At 42.1% G+C, this 18,866-nt stretch overlaps 1 protein-coding gene across 12 annotated transcripts in view; it reads right to left on the minus strand.

Annotated features, from left to right (window-relative positions):
- NEK11 (NIMA related kinase 11) overlaps window positions 1-18,866 on the minus strand; it is a 275,458-nt gene that overhangs the window by 62,621 nt on the left and 193,971 nt on the right. For all 12 annotated transcript variants that reach the window (XM_043474428.1, XM_043474425.1, XM_043474430.1 and 9 more), the window contains one exon: window positions 9,579-9,639. In XM_043474428.1, the coding sequence (XP_043330363.1) occupies window positions 9,579-9,639 (61 nt within the window). The remainder of the gene's footprint in view (window positions 1-9,578; window positions 9,640-18,866) is intronic.

Below are 18,866 nucleotides of genomic sequence, written 5' to 3' on the forward strand. Positions count from 1 at the left end.
CTCTAGGGGTGGTACCCAGTGATCAGGTTCTCATGCGGAGTTCATCACTTCCTGCCTGGAGTTTCAGTCATTTTGTCTACAGATAATGATAAAGCCAGAAGTTCCCTGAAAACATGAAGTGTGTCTGATATTGCTCTGTGAGCCCTATGATGGCTTATGTCAGAAAATACTTGATAGATGTGTCATCATTTGTAATGCAGGCTTATACATTTCCAACTTTTCACTTAAATAAACTAGTAGAACTTCGAAATGAACTGGATAAGAAATCCTCTACCCTGAAAAATGGGTGGACAGTCTTTTGTCAGTGACACAGCTTTACGGACCCAACCAGAGTGGCCTCAAAAAGCAACTGGTCTGGTGCATAATCACTGCTGATAGAATAGCTCGACACTGCCCCTTTGAGAATGAGCTGTGTCTAAAGTTCAAATGGCCAGGATGACTTGTCATTCACTGGGCCTCTAACACCCACCTCTCTGGAAGGCACTTCAATGGCCATCTGTCCCGCCTGCACACACACCCAGGAGCATCACTGAGACTCTTCTGGGGTCAAGATGGATGACAAGAGGCGTGTCCCTTTCACCCCTTCTAAGCTGATGGTGTGGAATTCAAGTCTCAGCTGGAGACTCAGCTGAGCAGATTCAGGACCAGGTTTTCCGCTTCTGCAGGTAGGCATTCCATGGAGTCTATCGCCAGCTGGCACTGCTGTTGGCATCTATTCAGGAGAGCACACTGGACAGCTTCTTACCTTTCCACACAGCATCAATCCTGACAACTGCTGCCGAAGCAAACGGCTTCCTCTGCAGTCAGCAGCACAGAAAAGAATGGAAGAATACCCCACCTCCCCCCGCTGCTGATCACCTACTGCTGTGAAAGACAAAAGAGGGGCTGTATCCCCAGGACACTGCCCGGGCCATCTCTCCTCCACTTATCTAGGCACTTTTAAGGTCTATCCTTATCATTACTGCAGTACACAGTCATTATTATTCTAGACTTCACATTCCCCCTTCCTGTGTAGGAGAATCCTCCTCTTCATGAGTCCAGCACCCACAAAAGCAGCTACGGATGCCAGAAGGTCACTTCCCAGCCTCCACACCATCAGGGAGCAGGCACACGGCCAGCCTCTGAGGTGCTCCCCAGACTTACTATCAGAAGTTGCACTGAGGAGGAGTGAAGCTTGAGGAGGCCATCCAGACAGGGGTGGGGCCCCAGCCACGGGCAGCCTGGCAGCCACGCTCCACCACCATCATTTGTAGCCTTGAGGATGCTCAAGCTGCCCTAAGGGGCCGCATGTGGAGAGGAGCTGAGACCTCAGGCGACTTGCAGTGGCGGTGAGTGAGTGAGCTGCCAAGAGGTGTCCTCCAGCTCCAGTCAGGTCTTCCCATGATCACTGTCCTAAGGACATCTGACTGCGACCTCGAGGAAGACCCTGAACCAGCACTCCACAGCCAAGCGGCCCCTGGATTCATGACCCACAGAAACCACGAGAGGTACAGAGGACCATTGCCGTTTTCTGCCAGTGTGTTTCTGAGTAGGTGTTAATGCAGCCACAGTTTAAGCACCAAGTTTTTTCAGAGGGTCAGGATAAGAAACTAATATATGGAGAATGTTTCTGTTTCATGTTTGCTGTAGAACTGTGTTGCTAAGTTTTTGTAAAGACCTTAATAGACATCTACATTTTGTAGATGTCCTCTGGAGATGGATAAAAAATGTTAAAATTCATGTGAGAAAACGCATGTCAGAGGATAGGAATATTTGAAAAAATATGAAAATTAGAAGGTGAATGTCTTATCAGACATTAAAACATTCCATAAACGCAGGGTAATGAGGACACTCTGGTGTTGATAGAGGATTAAGAAGCTAGATCAGTGGGCCAAAAACAGAGGCAGAAATAAATAATATCCAGGAGTTGGAATATAAAAAATAATTTAAATGGAAAGAATAGATTTTATTGGTGTGAAAACCTCAAGTGTGTAAAATAAGACAATAGCAATACTAGAATGAAATTTAGGAGGCTATATAGAAAACACTCTTAAAAAACAGTGGAGGAGGAATGAATTACGAATTTGGAATTAACACATACACACTACTATATATAAAACAGATAACCAACAAGGATCTACTGAATAGCACAGAGAACTATACTCAATAAAGCTTACAAGAAAAGAATTTGAAATCTAAATCACTGTGCTGAGCACCTGAAATTAACATAACATTGTAAATCAACTATACTTCAATAAAAAAAGAAGGGAATAAATAAAAATACTGAATCACTATGTTGTACACCTGAAAAAAATTCTATGGTGATAACTTCTAGATTATGCTTATATTGTTTTGGTCAATTGTACACCAACAATATTTGAAAAAATTAAGCTGAAAAACTTAAAAAAAAAAAACAGAAAAGCTAGAATATATAAAAGTCAAGTCACATTTGCCTACTTAAAAAATAAAAAATTCCCCCACCAAAATTCCAAAAGAGACAATAAATAGAATTAACAGACATAAAACAGACTAGGGAAATTTTGCTACACATATGATAGAAAGGGGGGTATTAATAATTTTATAATAACTCAGCTTAATACATTGAACACTAAATCAAGTGCAATGGCAGTGACTATTTCCACACAAAAGAGCATGGGATATTAAAGATCCTAATAAATACCTTTCACAAAGAAAAGACTTTGTTTAGGAAAAATAATAAAAATTAGCGACCAAGACAGTTCATGCCATATTCCCCATTGTGAGGATTTGAACTGCTCACCATTCTGTCAGCCTGTTCCTTCTACCTGTTCCTGTCTCTGTTTCCCCCTGTCCTATCCTTTCCGCCTGCAGGGCCTTCCTCTCCATCTTTTCATGGCCATATCTATCCTCACATCATGAACAAGCTCAGATTCTGCCTTTTCCTTGAAGCATCCATGGTGGCTCCATCCCCCAACTAAAAGCCATCCCCCCACTTTCTGAATCCTTCTTCTCTTGTTACATAGTTATTTAGGCCTTTGTCTTGGTTCTTCTCTGAAATCGTAAGCCTTTAACGGCAGGATCCAGGCCTAACACATCATTGCCATCTACTACCATTCCTTTACAAAGTATATAAACTTTGATGAAATCCTAATGTGCAAGAAATAAAGGAATAGATGACTGCTGAGTTTCTTCCTTAGCTAGGTAAACTTGATTCCTGCAACATTTTTCTAGATAATAGGAAAACACAGAAAGTTCTTTGCTAAGAAGATGCTACTAAGAGTGATTAATAATACTGTTTTAGGAATTTATTTAAATTACAAAGCCTTTCTCTACCTCCTTCCCATCACCACATACCTGCCAAATGAATGTGCCTGGCCTGGTAGCAGACATATAGCAGGTTCTCTGTAAATAGCCACTAATTCTGAATCTATTTTAATCTTTCAAGTTTCATAGAATTTCTAGAAACTATTAAATTTTTATCAGATATAAATCTATGAAGACAGAAGGGTAGTGGCAAGTTTTGCCCATTGCACATCAAAATGATCCAAGTGGTTTTTAATCCAAAAAATATCCCTCCTCTCCTCCAAATGCAGTGGTTTCAAAGTGTCAGTAACCAAAGATAAGACAGTATGTTGAATCACTCTAATTATTACATGAAATTCTTTTCTGTCAAGGTGAAAATCACAATAGTGCAAGGTTAAATGGCTGTCAGTCATCATTACATTTAACAGCTTAGGGTCTGAAGAGCTTAAGCAAAGGAAGTTTTGAAGGGATTCCAAAGCCCTGATGTCTTCTCTGGTCTCTATCAGTCATATTGTTTAATGGAGATTAAACAGTAATTACCAACGTTCAATGGAAGAACTGAAGGGTAACAAATTTCAAAAAAGCCAAACTGATCAGACATGTTAACACACTAAAGAAATCATAATGGGCAGAGAGGTTTGGAAGCATCTCTTGTGTTCTAATGACTTCTGTGACAACATCCTGCTTGGAGGTACAAAACAAGCCTTTTTATAAATAGTTGACCCGACTTGTATCATTCTGCTGATGCCTTCTCTATAGAAGTACAGCTAATTTCCCAGTTGTTAAAAGGGCTACTCTTCATTTGTTGCCTTGGTTCCTAATCTGGTTACTAAGAAACACAGAGACAGAATTTTCCTTTTTAAAGGAAAACAGAGGTCATCTTTGGCCTTTACTGGCTAGTGATGGGCCTGAACAGTTACTATAGCAACAGCATGTGTTGTCTGTGGAATGAGAGCCCATAATCAGTCCCCCATCTCAAGTCACTTCTTTCAAAATATCCTCCTTATTGTTTGTTAAAGCTGATTTTTTTCTGACCATGCTTAAGAACCAGTGATACCCTAGTCCACACGATAAAGTACAAGATCCTTAACCTGGCACCAAGGTTCCCCATAGGCTTGGTCCTGTGCATCCAGATTTGCTGATCCCTTCCTCACACCTTACACTGAAGCAGCACCAGCCTTCTTGACAGTTCCATGGATACACCCAGTTGTTTCATATTTCTGAGCCCTCTACTGTTTGATCCTTTCTAGGGAACACTTCCTCTTTCTGACCACCTAGCCACTCTACTTACCTTTCCATTCATTCATCTACTGATTATTGAAAATTGCTGTGTGCCAGGCTATGTGCCAGACTCTGAAAACACTGGTGTGAATAAGATCTTGTCCTGTCCTCAGGGACATGGGCAATCATAAGCCTTCTCCTCCTCTGTAGAGCTTTCCTCCAGCTGCATATCCAGAGTGGACCCCTCCTATCCACCCCGCTTGTTCCCAGTATGTGTTGTCCTCCTCACAATGCCCTGCAATTACCTGCTCCCTGACTAGACTGGGAGCTCATCAAGGGAGGGACCTTGTTTTCTCCATCACTCTGTGATACCTGGCTTATCATATGTGTGTTATAAACATAATAGGGAAGAGAGGAGAGGTGGGGAGATAGGTTGCACATTTCAACCATCAAAGTTTCATGTTTTGAAGCATCTTCCCTCAGTGAAATGGCTGTTGCCTGCATCTCTGGCTGTCCCCTGGACACCCCCAGGCATTTCTGGCCTTTCCTATTCCCTTAAAAAGTGTTTTGTTCTCCTTTCCTCACCTAATTCTACCTAATATCCTGCAGCATTCTGTTCATGATTGGCCTTGCCTTCTTGTACTCCATGGGGAAATTTGAGGGGAATTTAGGGCTTCAGAAATGAGGTGCCTCCATTTGGGAGGGTATGTCCTCCATGCATAAAAGAAGCACCAAGTGGATGACACTGTTACAAAGCTTTGTGCTGGTCTATCCCAGACCACACTTGGTGGCTGGGACCATGTTGCAAATAGGTTTCAACATCTGAATCTTCATACAGTGCCTCGAACCCACCTAAATGTCTGACACAGATGCTGAGGATGATGAAAAAATACAATACTGGTTCCAACAAAGCTCGGTAACTCTTGTATACAGAGCCAGATAGCCCAGCAGACACCAACATCACTATAAAAAGAAGAAAATTCCTAGAAGAAGCTATTTTCCTTTTGCCTTATAATCAAGTTCTCTGTGATTTTAAGAAATATATATTTTTTTAGTTTTAGTAGCATTTTGTTTGAATTATAAATTAGGGTGGATGTGCAGGGCTTAAGGGCATTAAATCCATGGCTCTCAAAGTGTGGTCTGGATCCAGAATATCAGTATCACCTGGGAACTTGTCAGAAACAAATTCTAAGGCACACAGTGTACCTGCATCTTCCCAAGGCCTTAAGTTATTCAGATGCCTGTTCAAGTGTGAGAACTACCTAACCTTGATATATTCAGGAGACTCAGATACTGAACCAGAAATTCAAAAAGCCACCTTCTAATTGGGGATCCCTTGAAGCTCCACAAATGTTTTCTCATCCACCCTCTCCACTCTCCAGGGACACAGGAAGGGGAAGCATCCCTGCCCCTGTTTCACATGGAAATCAAACAGTCTGGGGTAAACCGCTGCCAGCAGCATCTTCAGGGCAACAGTTACAACATACTTGGTCCAAAGAATCAGAAGGATATTTGCATCTGTTGTTCCTCCTCTCTTGTCCAGGGTTGGCAGAAACTCTCAAAAATGTCTGTGGAAGATAATTAAGACCTGGCATGCTCAGTGGGCAACTGGATATTGCCATTGCATGGGCTGATGCTGCCTGTGAGTGAAGTGTGTCAATCATCAATTCAGTTCAGTTCAGTCGCTCAGTCATGTCCAACTCTTTGTGACCCCATGGACTGCAGCATGCCAGGCCTCCCTGTCTATCACCAGCTCCCAGAGCTTGCTCAAACTGATGTCCATCAAGTCAGTGATGCCATCCAACCATCTCATCCTCTGTCATCCCCTTCTGCTCTGGCCTTCAATCTTTCCCAGCATCAAGGTATTTCCCAATGAGTTAGTTCTTTGCATCAGGTGGCCAAAGTATTGGAGTTTCAGCTTCAGCATCAGTCCTTCCAATGAATATTCAGGACTGATTTCCTTTAGGATTGACTGGTTGGATCTCCTTGCAATCCAAGGGACTCTCAAGAGTCTTCTCCAACACCACAGTTCAAAAACATCAGTTCTTCGGTGCTCAGCTTTCTTTGTCGTCCTACTCTCACATCCATACATGACTACTGGAAAAACCATAGCTTTGACTAGACGGACATTTGTCGGCAAATGTCTCTGCTTTTAAATGTGCTGTCTAGGTTGGTCATAACTTTTCTTCCAAGGAGCAAGCGTCTTTTAATTTCATGGCTGCAGTCACCGTCTGCAGTGATTTTGGAGCCCAAGAAAAAGTCTCTCACTGTTTCCATTGTTTTCCCATGTATTTACAACGAAGTGATGGGACCAGATGCCATGATCTTCATTTTTTGAATGCTGAGTTTTAAGCCAGCTTTTTCACTCTCCTCTTTCACTTTAATCAAGAGGCTCTTCAGTTCCTCTTCACTTTCTGCCATAAGGGTGGTGTCATCTGCATATCTGAGGTTATTGATACTTATCCCATAAGTCTTGATTTCAACTTGTGCTTCATCCAGTCTGGCATTTCGCATGATGTACTCTGCATATAAGTTAAATAAGCAGGGTGACAATATGCAGCCTTGACATACTCCCTTCCCGATTTGGAAACAGTCTATTGTTTCAAGTCTGGTTCTAACTGTTGCTTCTTGACCTGCATACAGATTTCTCAAGTGGCAGATCAGGTGGTCTGATATTCCCATCTCTTGAAGAATTTTCCACAGTTTGCTGTGATCCACATAGTCAAAGACTTTGGCATAGTCAATAAAGCAGAAATAGATGTTTTTCTGGAACTCTCTTGCTTTCTCTATGATCCAACGGATGTTGGCAACTTAATCTCTGGTTCCTCTGCCTTTTCTAAATCCAGCTTGAACATCGGGAAGTTCTTAGTTGACTTACTGTTGAAGCCTGGCTTGGAGAACTTTGAGTATTACTTTGCTATTATATGAGATGAGTGCAATTGTGCAATAGTTTTAAAACTATAGAACAAACTACCGCACAATGGCATTTGGTGTCAGTCATGGAGGGTTCCTGTTTAAGTGACAGGGCTTATACTCTGACACACCGAAGTTTCTATTGCCCCTTGGATCCTGTTAACATTCAGGTGTATATCAAAAACCATAACCGTTAATAAGCTCTAACTGTGCCTGTAGTTGACAAATCTCCCAAAGTGCAGTTAGAGGAATGCAACTACTGTCTACCTGAGCAATCTCATGCCCAATGACACCACATGAGGGGATGTCTTCACGGCTCCTGTGTAATGGCAAAGAAGCTCCCGGAATCCAGAAAGCCACCATACCCTCATCTGCAATGAGTACCTCCCCAGACAGGTGTTCCTGAGGCTTGCTGCCCCTCATGTCTGTGTCTGGCAGGCCATTCCTTCCGTCCCCCTTCCCACACACACTTAGGAGTTTAGCTTTCCCCTTTCTCTGTTCCTCAATCACTCACCACTCACCCATCTGCTTTCTGTCTTCTCAAAGTCACTGACAGCCCTGACCTGCTCCCACCTCTTCTCTGGTTCCCCTTGTTTCTGAAGGTTTATATCAGCTTTATTCCATTGCTGTCACTTTGGTGGCACTCCTGGCAGAGATGAATGTGTATTTTTATTCCAAGTTCTCATGCTCACTTATAAAATCAAACAGTCTTTAAGGGAATTTAGATATCATCTATCCAATCCAGCACTTTATTTTTTGCAGTGGAATCTTTTTTTAAGACACAATCTTATGTTGAAATCTAATTTATAAAACAGATAAGAGTGAAACTGTTTTGGTTGAAGCCGGGAAAGGAGCAGAGTCTGCATCTAATTTCTCTTAAAATATTTAAAAATATTTGTTAAGGGCCTCTTCTGCACCAAGTTCTATGTTAGACAGGGCTTCTGTCTCTGTGCTTCTCAGGATCTCCCTACCCCCTTGATAGCTTCTGCAGATCTCCAAGGAACCCAATTTGAAAATTACTGAGCTACTCTAACTGAGGTCCAGAGAGAGGGAGCGTGCTTTGCCAAAAGACAGCCTTCCTGGCCTGCTAATTTGAAACTTGGGATAAATGCACCTCATAGAGTTACTGATGGGCAACTAAACAGGTCACAGGATGATGACCAGGAGGAAAAACCAGACAGCTGTGTTATGAGTGAGGCTTCTCACATGCAGATGTGGAAGAAGCTAGAAAAAGGCTATAAATTGTGCATATACTCCTAACAAAATATTGGTGAATGCTGGCATGCATGAAAACTTCATCTTTATTTCTGTGATTCCCTTTGAAGGGACTGCTTTTGGTCACACAATTAAAAAATTTAAAATAAAAATTCACCATCAAATTTCAAAGATAAAAAGATCTCACCCCTTTTCACCCAGGACCTATAAAAATAGAGTTCTCCCTTGGCATCCCTGAGGGACTGAGCCCTTGTGAATACCAAAGCCTGGGGCCCCTCAAGCCCCTGCACACAAAGGCCTGGTACAGTGAATGCAGGTGGCCCTCAGGGCTGAAGGTGCTTCCATCCAGGGCAGGTTCCATCTGGGGAAGTGAAACCTGCGGATGACAGACTGTATCCTCTGATATTCTATTTCTGTCAGGTGAAAATTTACCATCAGTGCCAGAAGTGATCCTGATTGGGTTTGTTGGGTTAAAAAAGGAAGAAAATAAGAAATAGGGTTTTATCTTTGAAGCCCAGCAATCCCATTCATCAAGACCAAGAATGCTAAAGAAATTTTAGCTCTGTTTTTCAGACCAAATCTCTTCCAGTAACTGGCTAACCTTCAGAATGATGATACTTTCAGCTTGAATGAACGTAGTGTTTCTACAGGACCGGTAAGGTAGGAAGATTCCTCTCCCAGAAAACCTATAAAACCTATTATTGCACCCTCCCAGACCACCACTGGATCACAGTGGACCACTGAATTTAATGATTTCATCCTTGGAGACCCAGGGTCACTGAACAACAAGGATAAATAATTCCTCTTTGTATTTCCTGGCCCGTGGGCCAGATATTCAACCTCTGTTGGCCTGTCTCATTTTTCAAATGAGGAGGTTAGACTAAAATATCTAAGCTTTCTACTTGTTGGCTATTCCATTAGATTCAATAGGTATCAGTATATTTTGGAATCTGAAGAGACTTACTCACCTAGAGTGGTGCAGCCCAGCACATGCTCCAAACACCTGGCCAGAGCTTCAATATCACTGTCCTGTCAGAACAAGAGAGATTTACTTCTCTGGGTGGGAAATGTGGAAAAATGTTCTCGCTACATGTAGGCAAGAGAAAACACACAAAAATCTAATTGCAAACTTACTGTATAATTCCATTTTTTGAAAAGAAAACTCTATATGTGTAGCCACATCTTCTCCCTCATGGCAATCTATGTATTAGTGTCTATTGCCTAGCTCTCTAATAGGAAGAGCATACACTGAAAATGTTAACAGCAGTTTGACTACAAGGTACAGTTAAGGGGATATCTTTATTTCCTTTGTGTGCTTCTGTCTTTTGTAAATTTTTATAATAAATATTATTTATTTAAACTATAAAAATGGTAAATACTTTTAGAATGAGAAGAAAAAGGTGTCATTCAATCTATACTCAATACCACAAGAATCAAGTGAACATTTTTTTCTAGACAGCATCTCTATCATTCTTTGGAAATCCATGGTCTTCAAGGAGTCATAAATCTAAGAATTGTGCTTCTTATTTAACTCTCAATAAGAGTCAAGCACACCCATGAGGATTTTGAGGGGGAGAATCCCAGAGCTGTACTTGATAACAAATATTATCTTTAATGCAAAATAAACATCTAAGTCTGGAAATATCCAAAGCAGCATCATAATGATCAGGGAAATGTAAGATCTTAATTATTTTCAGGTTTGTTATATTGAGAGAAATTAATAATTTATGGCTCACCTACTCTATTTCAAAACAAGCTACACATTTCATATTGTAGTAATTGTGGATTTTAGAAAAATGCACTGTAGTATAATAGATTACCCTAAAACATTATTTAAATGTGTTGGGTTTCATTTTATAACATGTGGTGGGGGTTGGGCAGGCACTTTTATGCATGTGGCAAAACCCTGCATTGCTTCATTTTCCCAAATGAAAGAAGAGGAGTGATGAAGAAGGTATCCCTGGTGAGTGTTGGTGAGCAAGGCCAAAGCACTAACTGAACACCCCAGTGTGCAGCCCAGGAACAGGAGGCAGGTATCAGGCACAGAAACAGAAGAAAAACAGGTCCCTCCCTTCTTCTATACTCTTGTGGTCTCCAAACTTAACAGGGGCAGCCTTGAGACAGGAACTTGGCAGAGACATCCTCTACAGGAAGCAAAGCAAAGCACACATCTGCATAAGCAAGTAATGGTGCCAACCAGACAAGCTGGATCCAAGCCTGGCTGCTCCACGGACTGTGCTGGTCGAGGCCAAGTAGCTTCACTTCCCAAGTTGTAGTTTTTGCATCTGTGATTACTGTTGTCGTTTAGTTGCTAATTTCTGTCTGAGTCTTTGTGACTCCATTGACTGCAGTACATCAAGCTTCCCTCTCCTTCACCATCTCTTGGAATTTGCTCAAACTCATGTCTGTTGAGTCAGTGATATTATCTAACCATCTCATCCTCTGCCTCTCCTTTCTCCTTTTGCCCTCAAACTTTCCCAGAATGAGGGTCTTTTCTAATGAGTCATCTCTTCGCATCAGGTGGCCAAAAGTATTGGAGCTTCAGATTCAGCATCAGTCCTTCCAATGAATATTCAGGACTGATTTCCTTTAGGATTCACTAGTTTGATCTCCTTACTGTCCCAGGGACTCTCAAGAGTCTTCTCCAACACCACAATTCAAAAGCATCAATTCTTCAGCACTCAGCTTCTTTATGGTCCAACTCTCACATCCATACATGACTACTGGAAAAACCATAGCTTTGGCTCTACAGATCTTTGTTGGCAAAGTGATATCTCTGCTTTTTAATATACTGTCTACATTTGTCATAGCTTTCCTTCCAAGGAGCAAGCATCTTTGAATCTCATGACTGCAGTCAACATCCACAGTGATTTTGGGGCCCAAGAAAATAAAATCTGCCATTGTTTTCACTTTTCCCCCATCTATTTGCCATGAAGTGACGGGACTGGATGCCGTGATCTTAGTTTTTTGAATGTTGAGTTTTAAGCCAGGCTTTTCACTCTCCTCTCTTGCCCTCATCAAGAAGCTCTTTAGTTCCTCTTCACTTTCTGCCATTAGAGTGGTATAATTTGCATGTCTGAGGGTATTGATATTTCTCCAGGCAATCTTGACTCCAGCTTCTGATACTAGAGGCTAAATCAGATGATGGTTAAGGAGCCTTCCAGCTCTCAAACCCTATTTTCCTGGGCATCTGAACCATATGCACAGAAAAGCATGGTAGATTGCTTTCAAAGTGGCTGCAACCACCCTCCCATCCCCGTGCTTCTATGTCATTCCTCACATCAAGAGGGGGTGATCTTCCATCACCCCTCTGGCTGGGCCTGTAGCTTGCTTTTGGGCCACAGAAAGATGCAGAAGTAATGCTGTGACTTCTACAACTAGGCTTTACGAGGCAAAACGAGCTTCTGTTTTGTACTCTTGGCAGCCACCAATCACATAAAGAAGTCCAGGTTGTCTTCCTGGAGAGATCCTCTCGGGAGAGCCCTTGGAGCATGAGAAGCCACAGGAGGAAAATAGAGACCCCCCAGCCAATAGCCAGCACACCGTCGGCCGTGGGAGTGAGGCCACTGTGGACCCCCAAGACAAGTTCTCAGCTGCACGCAGCCTCAGGAGGGACTCTGCATCACGTGGAGCGGAAGAGCTGTCACGTGTGCAGCCCTGGAAGCACAGAGTCATTAGAAACAAGAAATCATCACTTTAAGCCACTGAGTTTCAGGGCATGTTGTTGTACAGTGAAAGATGACTGAAGTAGGACTTTGAGGTCATTGACCAACACTGTATTTTCTACATTCATATCCCAGCACCAGCACAGACCCTGGCATACGACAAACACTAAATCTCATCTGTTTGGGTCACCTGAACTTCTATGATTTGCAAGGAGGGAAAACAGAAGAATGGCCTGAACTCTGGGTTCTCCCCTACTCAAAGTACTTCATTCCTGGGGACATGGAGGTTTTTGAAAGCATGCTGCTTCTTAATCCTGTGGCCTGGTCAAGTTAACCCCTCCAAGCCTCAGTTTCCTTAATTAAAGTGATGAGAATTACAGTTTCCATCTCAGGGCTCTTATGAGACACATGAATACAAAGCCTTTATTATAGTATATGGCTCACTGGAAATACACAGTCAAAAAGAGAGTTCAGTAGAAGAGGACAGGATGGACACAGGACAGAGACACTCACTGTGCTGGCCACACAGCATGAAAAGTCTCAGGAAGCACCTGAGTTGAAACAATGCAACAGAAACAGCAAGAACCAGAGACAGGACTACAGGAAGCGCCCAAATGACTGGACACATCAATCACATCTTCCCAACACAGAAGTTAGGAGCGCTGCTCATGGGGGTGGGGAGGGCAGAAAGAAATATTTTTAATGCTATAGATGGATGGATGAATACTGACTTTAATTAAGGTATGAATATCTGCCATTGTTGTACCAGCTTAATTAATTAAACTCAAATTAATTAATTTAAACTCTAGCACGTTTGCTATTTTTCTCCCCATTTAACAGTTGAGAAAACTGAGGCACAAACCTGGTTCCATAATAGCACCAAGTTCATGCAACTCATTAGACATGCAACAGGCAGTATGTCCAGGGCCTGACCTCCTAGCCACTCCATTACCTGTGCACAGAGTAGAAACTGGGGCTCTTAACCCAGAGCAGCTCATGCTGTTGTTGGAGAAACCAGGGTACAGACTCAAGAGAAGACCTAAGAACAATTCCTTGGGATATATATATATTTACATATATAAATAAAATAGGATGTAGCCTGGAAATGAGATGCAGCTAAAGAGGGGGAGGTGGGAGGGGTGGGCTCTTCATTAGCAGCTTCTGACTTCAGGTGGAAAGAGCAGTTTAAGCAGAACAACAACGCTCATCTAAATATGGCCTCAACCCAAGGGGTGTGCTGTCTCATAGCAGAGTGAGCAAATTCAGCTATGATCCCTGTGGGCACTTGGGGCCTTTGCTGACTTCCCTTCCTGCCCCTGGAGACTGCAACGCCAGAGGCCATGGGCAGTGACCAGGCTGAACCTTCATTCTCAACAAGGGACACCATTTTCTATCCCTAGGCTGCAGAACAGGGTATTGCAGTTTAAGGTGCCAATAACTATGCAAAACTTTGTAAAATTTTGAAATATTTTTAGACACAGAAAACTTGCAAAAATAGTGTGAAAACTCCCACTTACCTTTTCCCCTGATGTCACTGCTATACCATATTTATGGTATCACTCCATCTAGCCACATACATCAAAGTTTCTCAACAAGGCACTACTCACATTTGAGCTGGATAATTCTGGCTAGTGCACCGAGAGATGTTTAGCTTTAGCAACAGCCCTCCCCTTGACCAGCAGATGCCAGCAAGACACTCCCTTCAGCCCTTATTTTCATCCTGAAATTGGAAAACCAAAAATGTCCCTGGACACTGCCAAATGCTTACAAGGGGCAAATATCTCCTGGTTGAGACAAACCAACCTATGTCCATCTCTACCTCCACATACATATTTTCTCTACTGGTCAAATCTGGAACAGCCTAAGGATCAACATAAATGATACTAATGTTTATAAAGGGTTTCCCTGGTGGCTCATAATGGTAAACAATCTGCCTGCAATGCAGGAGACCTGGGTTAAATTCCTGGGTCAGAAAGAGCCCCTGGTGAAAGGAATGGCTACCCACTCCAGTATTCTTGCCTGGAGAATCCCATGAACAGAGGAGCCTGGCAGGCTACAGTCCAAGGCCTTGCAAAGAGTTGGACACGGCTGAGTGACTAACACTTACACCTTTTAACATTTGAATGAAATTTTGTCTATTTTGACAAAGAGACTGTTTATAACAAAGATCAGGTTCTACATTTTTCACATAGTAGTTTAGGAAAGGCATTAAAGAGCTTGTTTTACTGTGGTATGACTTAACGTGGCAATCAGCTCGTTCCTAGTGTTCGGGAAATTATCATTTAATGAACACAAATGATCTCAACAGAAATACACTCACCCCATGAGAAAAGGGGGGAAATGGAAATGAACTCCATGTTTCTTGGGTCTGTACCATGTTTGTGCTCAGCAAGAATTTCAATCATGAAAAAGACCTTTGGGGAGTATATCATGGCTGGTGCAATGCAGGAATTATGCTGCTGATTGGAACTTCTGCATCTTCTCCTTGCTTCACAGTTTAAATTGATCTCTGCCTGAGCTCAATGGCCCGTGGAGCACTCGTGTCTCCCTAGGAGCCACATCATGGTGTCACCAGCCAAGTGCTAGGAATCTCATTTTCAAATGCTGTTGAAAAAACCTAATTGCTCCTTGCTGATGAATGGCTCCTTAGATATTCTTCAGGTCTCCTTCCCTCCTAACCATCAACCTCTCTAACGAGATCATGCCTTAGAGGCTCAAAGAACATCTTTCAAGATTCAGCTCTGAAAAACTGTCCCACAGATTCAAGTTTGGTCAAACACTCAGATTTGTTTCAGAAAGAGATGCAGTAATTTGGTTAATAAATTAGAAATTTCTTCTAAGCAGAAGTAAAAGTGTGTTAGTCGTGTCTGACTCTTGTGAGCCCACCAGGCTCCTCTGTCCATGGAATTCTCCAGACAAGAATACTGGAGTGGGTAGCCATTCCCTTCTCCAGGGGATCTTCCCAACCCAGGGATCAAACCCAGGTCCCCTGCATTGCAGGCAGATTCTTTACCAGCTGAACCTCTAGGGAGATACCCTGTAAGTGGAAAGGGTAGTTGCTATCATATACTCTCCAATAGTCCATATTTACTTTTAATCTGGAAAATAGAAAATTATTAAAAGAAAATAAATATCCCAAATTCCATCATGTAAACATACACATCCACAAAAATATATACACAGTCTTTTCTAGATAGATCTATTAGATATTTGAGATTATACTATATATGAATGGTATACATAGAATACATAGACACACATACACCTTTGTTTGGATTTTCATCCTATGTTATTAAAAATTCTTCAGAAACATAATTTTAATAGCTACACACTACTACTCTAAAGCCATATGAATTTATTTGTCTATGCCCTGTTGTTGTACATCTAGATTGCTTTCATTTTTTTTCATAAATAATATTGCAATGGCTACTTTGCCCCATGTTTACTGTTATTGCTTTAGGTTACCGTTCAGAAATGAAATTATTGAGTCAAAGAGTGTGAACGTTAGGAAACCCCCTCTTTCTCTGCTCTGGCCCTGTCCTTCACATTCCAGCCATTCCAAGCAGTTTATTTTCTCTACAATCAGTTTTAATGTCTTCATACTTTTTTCAACTTCCCTCCTATTAAAATGTACTTTCCTTCAAGAAAAGATATGATAGATTCATTAATGCAAAGATGATTGATAAGGCTTATAAATTATCTCAGGATACTTGTGCTTCAACAGAGGAATTCATTTCTAATAGCAGGCATACCAGAGGAGGAAATCAGGTGATATTGTCACAGAGCAGGAAAAATCACAATTTCTCATTTAATTATATCAGCCAGTTCTGTTTGACTAAATAATCCAGAGTATCTCCTCACTTGAGTGCTTTCACTTGAGTTGTGGTGATTTAGTTCACACACATGTGCACACATACACTCATACAAAGCCATCTTATTATTCAGCTTTGTTCAATTCAGGTGATGTGTATTAAATGCCAATTATGTTCTGATGTGCACAAAGTTGAGGGAGACAGATAGGGCCTCAACCCACCATTTCAGATAGGTAATCCATTCCACACCCAGGGGTATTCCTGCCAGTACCCTAGTGACTCACTGCTCTTTTAGCAGTACATTTCCCCCATCAAATCCTTTGATCAATGTTCTCCATGCTGGTGGGATTACACAAGCCAAGTTGAGAAAAACGTTAAAATCAAACAAATAAAAACCCAACAGCTACCCGAGCTCAAGTCCACTTCTTGCCTGGACCCTGCATGTCCTCCTTACTTTTCTCTCTGCCTCCTCTGTGGTGTTGCTTTAATCCATTTCCTTCACAATAGCCATAACTTTGTCACTACCTACAGAATAAAATCCCATCACAGCTGGCCACACCCTGCATACCTTAGCTCCTGCTCATTTCTTCAATATCATCTCTTTCCACTTCTCTGACTAACAGTGCTCCAGCCATGTAAGATCTTTCCCACTTTAAGGCCTTCTCATTGGCTGACAGTGCTCTTGCCTCACATATGACATGATTGTCCTTCTCATCCCTCAGATCTCAACTGTAGGTCACCTGCTCGGAGATCCCCCTATTTGAATTGAGTTTGTTTCTGCCACCACTCCAGTCGACATATCATAGTGCCTGTTTCTTTTGAGGCACTTACCCAAGGACACAATTAATGCTTTGTTAGTATTTGCTCCATGAGGGCAGGGACCATGCCTGTTGAGTCATTATTAGCTCAGAGCTGGCTACCAATAAACCCTTTGTGAATATGCTGATGAAAGAAAAGCAAATGTCAAGGCAATGTAGTCAAATAAAATATTCCTCTGTTTCTACCTCACCAGCAGATTTTACCTAAATTCATAGCTTCTCAACCCTGTCAAAACTTTGGACACATTTCTCCCACTGAATTCTTGCAGAGGTGTTTATTTGCGAAGCTTCATTCCAGGCCAGAAGACTGTGTAACTTCTGCTTCCATCTGCCTTTTCTTCTTGGCTCCCAGCTGTTCTATGATAAGGCTATTTTCTGTCTGCCTCTGAAGGAACCCCAGAGACAGACATGGCCTCACAGGCTCCCCACAAACTAGAACTTCCTTTGGTGAAATCCCTGTCATGAGCCTTCTGGGAAAATTTCTGTTGCGGCCTCCCAAATGGCCCCAAATGAGGAACATCACCTTTCAGATGATGGCCCCTCTGTAGGCTGAAGCCATTGCTACAAGCTTTTCTTCCCTATGGCCACCATGGGGTGTACACCCTCAGGCACCAGGGGGACACACAGCTTTCAAGAGGTGAAAGCCACATGTGGGATACATGAACGGCAGGCTGCTTTCTCAGCGCAACTCAGGCTTGTGCTCGCTGGTCTCCCAGGCTTTCCTGGCTTCATGGCTCGTCCTCTCTGGAGCAGGTTCACTAATCCTCCCAGTTTCACATTCTAGCAGAACCCATGCTATTTCTTTCTACAGATTCTGTGATCCTATAGATTCCTATAGACCCAGGAGCTTGACCCCTTACTATCTGAGTCACAGATTTATCCACCTTGGCCATAAGTATATATGTATGTACACATATAATGAGAGGATTCTCCTTTCTAGAAAACATAAAAATCTCATAAAGCAATCCAGGAAGGTTTCCTCTGAGCAATATTTTGTTGGAATCTGATACCTGGATAGGCACAATGGACCAAATTCTTAAAAATATTCTCATCTGAATGATCTTAACAGAACACAATAGTAAAAATATAGCTCTGTGGGAGAAGGCGAGGGTGGGATGTTTCAAAAGAACAACATCGAAACATGTATATTATCTATAGTGAAACAGATCACCAGCCCAGGTTGGATGCATGAAACAAGTGCTCAGGCCTGGTGCACTGGGAAGACCCAGAGGAATCGGGTGGAGAGGGAGGTGGGAGGGGGGATCGGGATGGGGAATACATGTAACTCCATGGCTGATTCTTGTCAATGTATGACAAAACCCACTACAATATTGTAAAGTAATTAGCCTCCAACTAATACAAATAAATGAAAAAATATATATATAGTTACAAGGTTTATACTAAACTAGAGCTAAAGAGATGGGAATACCAGACCACCTGACCTGCATCTTGAGAAACCTGTATGCAGGTCAGGAAGTAGCAGTTAGAACTGGACATGGAACAACAGATTGGTTCCAAATAGGAAAAGGAGTACATCAAGGCTGTATATTGTCACCCTGCTTATTTAACTTACATGCAGAGTACATCATGAGAAACGCTGGAAGAAGCACAAGCTGGAATCAAGATTGCTGGGAGAAATATCAATAACCTCAGATATGCAGATGACACCACCCTTATGGCAGAAAGTGAAGAGGAACTAAAAAGCCTCTTGGTGAAAGTGAAAGAGGAGAGTGAAACAGTTGGCTTAAAGCTCAACATTCAGAAAACTAACATCATGGCATCTGGTTCCATCACTTCATGGGAAATAGATGGGGAAACAGTGGAAACAGTGTCAGACTTTATTTTTCTGGGCTTCAAAATCACTGCAGATGGTGATTGCAGCCATGAAATTAAAAGACACTTACTCCTTGGAAAGAAAGTTATGACCAACCTAGATAGCATATTAAAAAGCAGACATTACT

This window comes from Cervus canadensis, chromosome 7 (assembly GCF_019320065.1).
Source record: "Cervus canadensis isolate Bull #8, Minnesota chromosome 7, ASM1932006v1, whole genome shotgun sequence".
NCBI classification, from domain to species: domain Eukaryota; kingdom Metazoa; phylum Chordata; class Mammalia; order Artiodactyla; family Cervidae; genus Cervus; species Cervus canadensis.